Source organism: Haemaphysalis longicornis, unplaced genomic scaffold, assembly GCF_048455015.1.
Source record: "Haemaphysalis longicornis isolate Haplotype H1 unplaced genomic scaffold, Haemaphysalis longicornis Haplotype H1 scaffold_8, whole genome shotgun sequence".
Taxonomy (NCBI): domain Eukaryota; kingdom Metazoa; phylum Arthropoda; class Arachnida; order Ixodida; family Ixodidae; genus Haemaphysalis; species Haemaphysalis longicornis.
In genome coordinates this window covers 131,413,715-131,426,267 of record NW_027526445.1, presented here as the reverse complement: position 1 = coordinate 131,426,267, position 12,553 = coordinate 131,413,715, and the positions used below count along the sequence as shown (strand labels likewise).

Below are 12,553 nucleotides of genomic sequence, written 5' to 3'. Positions count from 1 at the left end.
AGCATTCCTCAATACGCGATGAGGAAACAATTACCTTAACATAAATACCCAAGAAAGTGGAGGGGAGCACAGCCTCACCGGTAGCGCAGTTGGTATCGCACCAGACCGGTATTCTGGAGGTCGTGGGTTCAGGCCCAACCCGGAGCGCAAGTTTCTCGCCATTTCCTTTCCATCTTCCAAACTTAAAATATAATATATATTTCAAGAAGAGTAAATGACTCAGCACTTTTTCACCTTTGCTTTCCTCGGCGTTCTTGACTGGTGACCCTTATTTCTGTCCATATGTACATTATTGCGCGTCGTTGTCCTTGCAAAAGACGAGTAAAAAAAGCGAACGCCTACACAAGGAGCGAAAAAACCGGATAAGGGAATAATAAAAATAACCGCATCCCGTCCATTCACGCATCCTCTCCAAGACGACACGCTTCACCGCGTTCGTCAGCGTGAAAGCTGCACGAAGACGCTGAGTACTCTTGAACTGTATAAAGAAATATCCGTTCCTTTTTCGCACTTTTCTACTCTGTTTTCTCCTTCCATTGTTGAGGTTAGAACCCAGAGAGCAGTACTGTGGAAGCGCTTGGAACGTGAAATGTACGGTTGGGGGTCCCTATCGTGCGAGTGAACGACAAGACCACCTGCAAAAGGAGCGCCAGCCTCAAAAAGGAATATCCCCGGAAAGAAGACACTCGCAATGAGCATTTATCTCACCGCGGTAGTGGTGGCCCGGCAGGGGTTTTTATCTGCGTGTCCTTAATGAAGCGCTCATCTCCATTTTCATCAACGGCAATTTTCAAAACGGGCATAGCTGGTGTTAGATATACGATAATCAGATGCAGTAGAGCTTGCAATAGGAAGAGGCGCTGCAATAAACAACGCCAACGCAAACGAAAGACGACTCTGACAACTGAATGCACGTAAAGAACAAAAAACACACGATGAAAGAGCCGAAAATGGATAATTTCTTGCTCACAGCTTTAAATCGATGCAAAAAACGTAAACGCATCCCTTCACACGCCTGAAACCCCCAGCGTTAAGAGGCACAACAAAGATGCCGAAATAAGCCCGTCCACTCCAGCAACCGTTTTCGGCGCTTCTGGAGTGTCGAGTCCGCGGTTGACCACCGGCGCGGGAAGTTTAAAAGCTCCGGCGGGGACGACCTCTCCTATTTTCGTTTTCCCCGCAGGCCGTCGTCATCTCTCACTGGCCTGCTATGCCCACGAGACGGAGCCGGCGGGAAAAAGAGATCGCGCAGAAGATTAAAAACGTTCTATCAAACTTGTTCCAGCGCAAAAACACGCAAAGAGAAGAAGAGAGCCGAGTCGCGAGTGGGTGGGTCTGCCGCAATATACCGCGGAGGTCATTAGTTCCGATAGGAATGCTCATCTCATTCGCGAGCTCCCGCCGACCCGGCGTGTATATGAATGCAGACGGGCCTACACAGCAGACGATCAAAAAACGCGAGCAGAAGACGCCGAGAGTAAATAAACGAAAAGAAAGATCACCCCCGAGATACCGGGGAGCGGTTCCTCTTTTGAAACGATCGGGTGCGCGAGCACTCCCTTCCGAAGCAGCAGCAGCAGCCAAGCCGAGTCAAGACAAGTCAGAAGCCGAGCCGGTTCATCAAGATGAAGAGGGGTGCGGGCACGTAGAGAAGTTCGTTAACAGCCTTCGCTGTGCGCAGCGAGTTTATAACTGATGAATACGGAGTTATGAAAGAAAGAAAACAGCGACGGAGTCGCGCAAATAAGCAGAGTGCAGCGAACAATAATTGCAAGTTGACGCTGAAACGGCCGGCTTCCCGCCGAACGAGATCGCCGCTGCGCCACGCCCAGGCGACGAATACGCTGGATTCAATTAGCGAAGCGACGTAAGTAACAAAAAAGAAACGAAAAGGGTAAAAATTCGAAGAAGGCGCGGCTGCGAAAATCGAATGGCAAACACTCCCCGCTTCAAAGGCGTCCACAAATTGTGAAGACAAAAAAACATTCGGCATAAAAAAAAAGATAAGAACGGCCACGGGGAAGCGTAATAGGCTTGCGTGAGTCATTTTCTCGTCCCCAAATTAAAAGTCGTCGACCGCCTATGCAGAGGCGGAGAAACAAAAGCAAACGGTAATTAAGCGTCGAGGGGTAATTAAGGTCCGGAGTTTTGAACGCGTCTGCTGTAGCGATTGCATCTGTCGTGGCTTTTTAGCAATCCCTCGCCCCATCCCTCTCTCTCTTTTTTCGCAGTTCGGAGGCAATACCCGGTAGCTTCGTGCAAGGTAACATCTTAAAGCCCTAGGGGTGAAGCACAAAGTATCCAGTTTGTATAAACTAACCGAAGTATTAGAAAGAAAAAAAGACAACGGTCTATAAGCCTGTGTATTATTACGGTGATTTCACCTCCTCCGCAAACACAGAAAGTGATGGGAGACGTTAATGTGGTACGGCAAAAGAATGACTAAACGATGCACTGAGTTTAAACAAACAAACTAAAGAGAGAAACCAGCCCTCCCCGTGTTGAGTTCGCCCTCATCATCGAGTGTAGTCCACACGGTAGTGCCAGTGAACTTCACGGAACCTCGGGCGCTATATATACTTCAGTGGGTAGCACCTTTCCCGTGAGATCGACTTGTCTTCAACACGAACGTTTCTGCGCCTCCAAGGCAATGCCGTTAGGCCACGACCACTTTCCGCGAGACTGCAACGGAGCGACGTTCTGGCTTTTAAAGCGGAGCTCTCTTTGCCTCACCTCCCGACTTACTGATGGGCGCTGCTGCTTCTGCTTCTGCTGTGTTCTTGCTCACACGCGAGCTGGGTTTCCTACACCACCGGATGGCGCTAACCACCGCGAATCTCAACGGTGCCTCGATCCACCCGCGTTTCCGCCGTACAGTTTCCGCCGTACAGGGTGGAGACGCGAACGTTAGCACCGCCATTTTTGGTCCATTGCCCGCCGCCGCACAGCGGAATGCAGCAGCCAGTCATCCTTACTAGCTGGCACAGCTTATGCAAAAACTTCTGATTGGCACCGGATTATATCTCGAAAGGACAGCTTGCGTGATACCGCCACACGGGAAGCGCTCTCCCACAACGAGACGCGGCCGACCACGTTGAGAACTTAGACCCAAAATGGCGCCGTTTGAAAAGATCGTCGGCGGCGGGTCTGCCAAAGTGTCTGCACCCTGTACAGCGGCGCTGGAATGGAGGCACCCTACAAATCGCGGACGAAGGCACCGGGCAAGCGGTTTACAGTTTGCGCACATGGTGCGCGTTCTGCGCATGGAAATTTCGCCCCAACAGCGTGCTGGACACGCATGCAGCACATCCAAGACCGAAAAAAGCGTGGCGCGGAACATGAGCATCTTAGCTGGGCAGAGAAACTTGGCGCAAACTGACACTGCCTGTTGACTCGAAGACGCGAGGCAAGGCAACAACGCGTTGCGGCCATGGAAGACGGCGGTAGTCGTGAGCATTATGCCCGGAAGCGACAAGCGGGACAGCTCGTGAAGACCCAGCGCATGATGCGTGGGGTCAGAGAGAGAGAGAGAGAATAAACGTTTATTTAAATCAACAGGGGGGGATTGTACTGAAGCTTGAAGGAGGCGTCCTCAGTCCAGGATGCCTTGTTCGGTATCGTCGTACAAACCGACAACGTGCCGGTGGACGTGGACTTCATGGTTACGCCCCTTCGTCGCGACCGTTCCGACGACGCCGACACTTATACCTCCACCTTAAAAATGTACAAGTGATGAAGTCAGTGTACAAGCACAAGTGTAAAGTTTCGCTTTACGTTATTTGCACGTATACTCGTAGGCTCTGCCATTTTCTTTTCAGGTCGTGTCCTCAACCGGCATCTCGCGTAGCTTCGAGGTTCTGGCATTGATCAAAACCTTATGAATGCGTGTACATTATCATCATCATAAAATCGATTATGATGTTCATAATTCCTTATTTTCATGATTTTTTTTTAATTTTTGCGTAATTTCCCCTGACTCGTACACATAGCGTGCAAGCTGGACGCAGTTGATCGGCTAACATCGAGTTTCATTATTGATGTATCTCTCTCTCTCTCTCAGCCAATAAGAATTTATGTGCGACCTTCCTGCCACGGCGGCTTTTTCGCAAAAGGACACACTGTTTATTGTGAACCCGTGAAACTCGGACCTAAAAAATATAAGTTACGGCAATGATGGGGAGCCAACGCAAAAAAAAAAGAATAAAATCCATGCGCTTCTTTCAGACCCCAAGTAAAAGTAATAGCAACGAAAACTTCAGTCAACCGGCAACAATAATCTTCACAAAAAGCTTGCGTGGGAAAACGTCTTCCCGCCACAGCAGAGGGCGCGCGCTGAAGAAAACAAATTCAGGTGTGCCGCAGGGCCCCACTCTGAGCCCAACGTTTTTGAAGGGAAAAAAAAGAAACTGCAGCACCGCATGCCTTCTCACACGCAGCTCCCATCCCGTGAGACAAAAGGGGTCAGCAAAATGAGAAGGGGGCAGCAGGGGGATGCAAATAAAAGGCCCAAACAGAAAGAAAGCACGCCGCCACGACTGGTTTTCTACAGCGCCGTGCGCGAGGTGTATAGTATAATGCCCGTTCCAACCCTGTATAGCGTGGGGTCTACCTGTCACATCACTTCTCTCGCCCTCCCTTTAGGCGGACAGTCCTGTGAGAAGAGCGTAGCCACCGTGGTGGAGGGGGTCCCAGTTTTCGCATCCGGATTGTCAATCAAAACGGGCCGGCGCGCAACACTGAGGAGGCGGAGGTCTGCTGCTGCGTTGAGGTCAGCAGGACGTTCACCTCAGCGCCATTCCTACGCCCCCCTTCCTTCGTTCGACCCGGCGTTGCATAGAATCCGTTTGCGAAGGGACGGAGACGATGCCACTGGTATATATACGCGCTGACATCGTCGGAGGAGCAGAGCAGCACGGTCGGAACGAGTGGTATAAATAACCAGGGTGGAGGATCGCGGACTGAAAGAGGAAACGGGAGCAGCGGTCGCCGTGAAGGCGTCGAGTCATCAGGAGCGCAGAGGAGTTGGGGATCGGAGAGAGAGAGAGAGAGAGAGGGAGAGAGCTGAATTCGGGTCGCAACTAATAGGCGAGACGTGGAGCGAAGCGTCGTCGGTGCTAACTCGGCACGCCGTGCGGGACAGACGTAAAAATACTCGAAAAGCGAATGAAGGAGTTATTTTACGGCGACCTGCCCCTCGAGGAGGCTTTCCGAAGGGTCGGATGAAAGCGATGTATGTACAGCAAACTCTCGTTATAACATAGCAGTCCCTGGGAATAGAAAGAGAATTCGTTATAAGCGGAACTTCGTTATAAGCAGTGCTTCCTTAAGTTGGTACCGTGAAAAAAAACTTCGAATAAAGAGGTACTTCGAATGAAGCGATTTCGTTATGCCGAGAGCTCATTGTGGGTCAGGTTTAGGTTGGCCAAACGGGCTTATGTGTAAATGTGCGTTTGAGAGAGCACTACTTTAATTCTTTGAACGGTACACCCACCACATCCCATTAGTCCGATCACTGTCGTTCGTGTCCTACGCACTCCTGTCACCCCAGATTTGATAAGACGGTATCACTGTTCCGTCATTCTAATCAGCTAAAGCACGAAATAATAAAGGCGTTCAATATAAACGGGCTAGGTGACGAGTGCATTAGTCAGGCTTCCGTCACTTTACATGATAAAGTGGCTTATCTTGTGGCTTATCTTATCTTGTTGACTTATCTTGTTATCTTGACTTATCTTATCTTGTTGTTGTTGAAGTGGCTTATCTTGCTTGTTGTTGACACTGTAAGAGCAAACATCTTTCTTTTTTTACCTCTATCAGTGTTTGGTATGGCACGGGGTGCGGCAAAAGATGCAGACCAAAACTGCATGCGCAGTTTCAATGTTTTTTTATGTATATATGTCTTTTCGTTCAAATAAATTTCAGTTGATAGACAGCGTTCGTCCGGTCTGATTTTTGTCCTCGTGTATTTCGTCCTACCGCGCCATTTTTACATCACGTCGACGTACTAACTCGCCCAACTTTCCGTCCTGATCATTGTACACGCTGCCGTCACAGTGGGCCGCTCGCCGAGAAGTCAAAATTTCGATCAGGCAAAGATGGTGAAGTTACAAAAAAGTCTGCAGGCCGATTCCGTTTTGACGCAGCGACTAATAAAATAAAAAAAAATGAAACGAAAGCCTATGGACAGGAAGACGCACCTGCGGATCCACTAAGCAAGAAGAGACACGCAGCAAAAGTAACAATAAGAAAACGGGGGGGGGGGGGGGGGGGGGACCTCGTTTGGAATTCGCCGTATGATGATTTCGAAACCGGACTGCGCGCAGTTGGCCTCCTTCTTCAGAGCATTCGAATCCAATCCGAGCCTAGCCGAGCCGGAAAAGGACAAAAGGTACAAACATAAAAGCGAGACGGTTCTGAAAGATGGTCGTGTTCCTCATCTCGGCGGCGGGGACTTGCATCGAACCCAGCGGGGGGTGTTCCTCCCGCCGATCGCGAACCTTCGAACTCGCAGGCTCGCACGGAGCAGCAGCCTCTCTTCTGTCGCCGTTTCTCATGCCGCGCCGACGCTGCTGCGCCGCGGTGGCCTCTCGCGAATTGCGTGCAGCGCCGCAGCGGACGTGACGCGGAGGAAGCAGACGACCAGAAGATAGCGCCGACTCATCCAGCGGAGCAACTGCAGCCAGTCGAGAGCCCTTGCGATCCTTCTTTGAGCCATTCAGGTTATTTTCGCGCCGCACCAGAAAGCTCTGTTCACATAAAAGGTGGGTAGGGAAAAGGGGGGGGGGGGGGTTAAACCACTTGAATGTTCCCTAGCATACACCGAACTTCATGTGGATGGACGTCGCTGTTGGGAAAAATCTGTGGAGAAACATCGACACAACAAGTTCTCGTGAAACCCTATGAGTAAAACATTCCCCTTTCGGTGAATTTCGAAAGTCTTGAGAAATAAGACTGCCGAAACCCCGTCTGCAACTCCAGTAACCCTAACGAGAACACTCAATACGTCAACCTCCTAACCAGGGGCGTAGCCGGCGGAGGGGGGGGGGGTTGGTGTTAGATCCCCTCCTCCCTTTCCCCTGAAATTTTCTGAGTGCTGCATCCCCGCTTCTATCAGCTTTTTTGCCCATGCTAGTTATACTCCGCATAGATATATTAAAACAGAAAACCTTAGATAAGAAGAGTGTCAATTTGTTGATAAACAGTTCCTGGGTGTTCCCTTAGCACTCTCAGTTTCTACGTAGGTATTACAGCGAACGAGGCATCTAATGTATTGGTTGTATTGAAGTAGAAAAATGACTAAGACATTGCTTGGACACAGTCGCTTATTTTTTTTTTTTTTAACTTTTACCCGTGGCGTATAACATCCTCGAAAAATATTTCTTGATACGCCAATGCTCGTCACACAAGTGTTGAACGCGATTACCGGCCACCCACGATCCTCCCTTTCAGTGGATATGGATTTCAAGCTACCCGAGCACGGGAAACTGCAGATGTTCCTCCTCGCGGTTCGCGCCGCTGCACGCAATTGACCACAAGGCAAAGCATCCGCCATCCCTGTTGGGTCTCCGGCGCCACGACGTCGAGACCATTGCGAATGCATGCAGAGACGTGAACAAATCGTCGGTGCCGCCGCATACCAGGAAAGCTTTGCGGGCTCTGCTACTTGGAAACGTGAAAATAAATAAATAAGGACGACGACAAAGCGGAGCTTTGTAAGTCGATGGGAGGATACAACGGCGCCAGACTGGCGAGACCATCGACTGCAACTGGCGAGACCATCGACTGCGTCGACTGACGAGACCACCTGCCGTCAGTAGAGTGAAATCTGACGTGGATAAAAGAAACCTGGACAAAGTCTATCACCTGCACGAACAGTTTTGGTGCACCCGTTCTTGGAGTGGCACCGTGTATAAGGTGAGCGAGCTGATTATTTCCCAGGTACCTACCCCTTTAAGCTCAACAAACGACGTTTTCAACCAACATCGCATTCTTTGGGGTGGGGACATGGGAAAAAAATGGAAGAATTGGGTCAGAGGCTGAGCAGACCGAACACCGGGACACCACAACTTGGGCACGTTACAGCCGTGATTCTGCACATTGAAGGCGCCCTGGAGTTGAAACACCGTGCAAACTTCGGACGGAAGAACCAGTCGGTCGTTCCTGTGGCACTCATCCGGTTGCCGTCATCGTTTCCTCTTCGATTTGTCGGGTTGGAGTGCCCAGAACTGTTCGAGGGCAGCTCCGAATGTTCTTTTTCCCATAGAATTTCCATCGCGAGAGCACTCCTGGACTGCCCATGAACTCTCAAGAACTGCTCCGGTGCAGCTGCGAATGTTCCTTTTCCTATAGAAATTTCGTTGCGAGAGCAGTCCTTGACTGCTCACGAACTGCTGAGAACTGTGCCAGTGCTGCTCCGAATTTTCCATTTCCCACCAAATTTCCATTGCGACAGCACTCCTGGACTGCCCATGAACTGCCCAGAACTGTTCCGGTGCAGCTGTGAATGTTCCTTTTCCCACAGAATTTCCGTTGCAAGAGCAGTCCTGGACTGCCCGCTAACTGTTCCAAATTCACCGTCCTCGTCAGGCCATGGGAAAGCCCGCGTAAATTCGTGCCATCCGTCGAGAGAGCTCGCCTCCAGCCACCAAACCGTACCCTTCCGACGTGTCCTTCCAAGAGCAGCGCCTCGGCGCCATTTATCCGCCTTCATATTCGTTCCCTGGTCGTCATCCTCGGCGTTCCTTTTCCACGACGACGCGCGCATGCCCACGGCGTCGGTGTTCTCATTCGCCGCAGCGCGCGCGTGATTACAGTGCTTGTCACTCACTCGGCGTGCACGCGGCCTCGGCGGTGGGCGTACGCCGGGATGAGATGCGTGCAACGTCTCAGCGCCCAGAGAGAGACCGGCCCCCCTCGGGGGCCATTCCCGAGAGCGCGGCCTCTCTGCCGCGCGAGGGCTAGATTGCTTCGCGCCGCAGCTGGCGCGCCGCTCTCTTCTCTCCGAGCGATTTCACCTGACAGCGCACCTTGCAGGTATTCCGCGCCTGAGCAGCGTTTTGCAGCCGCGAGAGAACACGGCCCGACTGCGAAGCACAAGCGCACTTTGCATGGACGCAAACGTTGGCGCATGTCAGTCAACACAACAGCAAGCTCGACTTACGTGTCGGCAAGTCGACTAGCCTTCATCACAGCTGTATCTTAGTGAAGGTTAGTCCACTCGTCGGTACGTCAGAAACCTTGATTCGATTTGATTTGATTGATTGTGGGGTTTAACGCGCCCAAGCTACACCTCGGTTATGAGGCGCGTCATAGTGGAGGAGGGCTCTGGAATAATTTTGACCCCCTGCCCGGGGATCATTAATGAGCACCGAAATATCGGCCCACGGGCATTATCGCTTTTCGCCTCCATCATAAAAGCGGCCACCGCGACCGGGATCGAAACTGCGTCCTTGAGCTCAGCGCACCAACTCTAGTCACTGAGCCATCGCGGCGGTTAGATACCTTGTTGCTGTTGTGGCAACGTGTTTCGACGTGTTTATCTCTCTCTCTCTCTCTCTCTCTCTCTCTCTCTCTCTCTCTCTCTCTCTCTCTCTCTCTCTGTCAAGAAGGCACACGAGACTTCCCGACAGCGTCGCGGAGAGAAGTGCGACGGGCACAAGTTCCCCAGGAAGAAATCATTTAGTGCAAAAGCGAACGAGGACATTTCATCTCGGAATTTGTAAACGAAGTGCAGGGCCCGTCGGCTCCACCATAAAAGCATTCGCGAGTCAAACCCTGACCTCGCACTGATGGGAAGTCCGGGAATCCCTATACAGTTGAACTCTATTTTACGAAACACCGATTTTGCCTCAGATAACGAACAAATAGGCTTGCTGCCTGTGGGCGACTGTTGGATGAAGTGTTGATATATATATCTAGGGATACGAGGGCTCATGTACACCTGACAGGACGCGGAACAAAATTACACAAGGTGTTCCTCAAGGCGGCGTTTTGAGCCCCACTCTGTTCAACGTCTGCGTGGTCCGCCTCACTAAAGCACTACCTCACGACGGGTCCCTGCGAATTCGTTAAATCAAGGTTAAACTGTTGACAGCCAGCCACTCAGCCACGGCTGCGGGTTCAACCGCGCGAAGATACTGACGCCGCATGGGCCACCACGCAACGCACCAGACCGAAGAGAAGAGAACTAAAGATGCGAGACAAAAGCCGAAGTGAAGCAAAAAAAGGCAGCAGCGGGCGAAGATAATGCTGCGTGCGTGCGTGCGTGTGTTTGTGCAAAGAACAACGGGCGCCTGGTGGGCCGTCACCGAGCGTGGACGACGACGACGCCCCTTCCTCTGCCGCGGCCGCACAATGCGCCGACGCTCAAACTAAGCGTGACGTGACGGCTGTGTGACAGGTACCCATCACAGGTCCCGGCAACGACGACGCTGCAGCGCCGCAATACACAGCACAGGTCGGTTGTTTCGGCGGGGCGAGGCGCCGTCGGTTCACGACACGCTTTCCTGTTTCAGAGGCCTCGCAGAAAAAGAAAAAAACAAGACAGAAAGAAAACACAAAGGTAAACCAGGCAGAAATAGAGGCGTGTGGAACGCGCGATGGAGAGATGAAGAGATGATGTGGAAAAAACAAAACAAAAAAACAAACAAAAAAAAAACAATGAGATCAAAAGCCACGGACTCAAGAGATGCTGCGTACAAGAGGACTAAAGACCCGGGCGACATGTATACGGCATACAAACTGATTGATTTGATTGATTGTTTCTGATGTTTAACGCGCGGACGATACACAGGCGATGAGGCGCGCCGTAGTGGAGTGCTGCGGATTAATTTTGACTACCTGGGGATCTTTAACGTGCGCCGAATTCTCGAGCACAAGGGCGTTTTCGCTTTTCGCCTCCACCAGAAAAGCGGCCGCCACGGCCGGGAATCGAACCCGCGTCCTTGGACTCAGTAACGCCTTAGCCACGGAGCCACCGCGGCGGGTGGCATGCAGACTGCAGTTGCACAGCACGAGTGCACGGAACGTGCGCGAAAGTGTGGTCTCGTTGCGACCCGTTGTAAACGAGCATCCCTGACGACGATTGTCGCTGCACCCTTTCCCTATCAGTATACGCATGAGCCCCTTTCGGCAGTGTACGCTATGGCGACAAGTATACATTCTACTGCTCGGCGCCACCAACACATCAGAAAGAAAGTAACATCGGGTGCATCTTCCGACAAGGCATTCGGAACGGCTGTGCTATGTGCATTTGGAATGTTACTGGCAGGACATTATCACCAGAGAATAGATGTGGTCAACGCACTGTATCCAACGGACATTTCCGCTGTAACCATCGCTGACCTTGCGAGCGCGATGTATAACTTCCCATACGAGACGGATGAAATTATTTGACAAAAACTTACGTATTTCCAGCTTTGGAAGCACACGCCATGGGCACCGGAAGGGGGTAAAGTATCGTCACTTGCACTCCCCCACCGCAATGCAACAGGTTCGCCCCCCCCCAATGACAAAATCCTGCCGACGCCCATGAGTGACTGCCTTACCCAGCTCCCCTCTCAAAGGCACCCTCAAACTACTTCGTAACATCGTGAATCGGCTATATTTCACAGAAAGAGTAGCGTATGCACACGCCTTACTAATTGTGAACTAATAACACACATGGAACTGCAACTTCGAGACAAGCCTATATTAAACGTGCGCCAAAGTTGCGCCAAAAGTTGCGCCAAATTTGCACCAATTGCGTCAAGTTGCGCCAGCTGCGGTGTGAGCCTACAGTAACACACAGTGAAAATCCTTGCCCTCCGCCCAAGAAAAACAAGAAAAAGAGTTCTGTAAGTTATTTTCCAGCGACTGGCTACTGGAAAATGGTCGACGACGATTCGTGCACGCACGAGGGTGAAGGCTCGATAACAAAGGCTTACCTTTTCGAGTTCTAGAAGATGAAACCTGAGGACTTGGATGGCTTGCACCATCTGGATAAACACGTTAAGGGAAGAAAAAACAGAATGAGGATCAGTTACTGCGTGGTCCAAATTAGTTTCAACAACTACCTTCTGCATTTCGTGCCCTCGTTTTCCGAATACGAAGCGCGCTTATGTGGAAGTGAGGGAGGATAAAAAATTTCATTAGAAGGCAACATTAGGATGAAGCCGATATCCTTGCAACGTGCTGCATGCGTGCGCAAATCTGCACCTTGCGCCACATGATCTCGCGAGAGACTTGATGCAATGCTATATATATTCATAAGTACTCTACGTTGTTAATTCTATGCGCTATAATGCGATAACTTATACGTTCGGAAACTTGCTATGAACTTGTAAATGCTATATAATGCTGTGTGCACGGTTAAACATGAGCAGGAGTACCCCGGAAGGTTAAACACGGACATGAACTCGAATTCCTGTAACCTAGCAGGATCCACAAAAGCCACTACTTCAAATGTGGATTCTCGCTTGTTAAAAAATGTACAAAGATGCCACGGCGTTTTTCGGGGCACTGAGCAACACATTTCTGGACAGAATGTGCCTTTCTGTTCGTTCGCACTGCCTCC

The 12,553-nt window shown here is 51.0% G+C and overlaps 1 protein-coding gene across 2 annotated transcripts in view; it reads right to left on the bottom strand.

Moving 5' to 3' along the window:
- LOC144148985 (homeobox protein Meis1-like) overlaps nt 1-12,553 on the bottom strand; it is a 383,179-nt gene that overhangs the window by 300,114 nt on the left and 70,512 nt on the right. For both annotated transcript variants that reach the window (XM_077680507.1, XM_077680508.1), the window contains exon 5: nt 11,925-11,975. In XM_077680507.1, the coding sequence (XP_077536633.1) occupies nt 11,925-11,975 (51 nt within the window). The remainder of the gene's footprint in view (nt 1-11,924; nt 11,976-12,553) is intronic.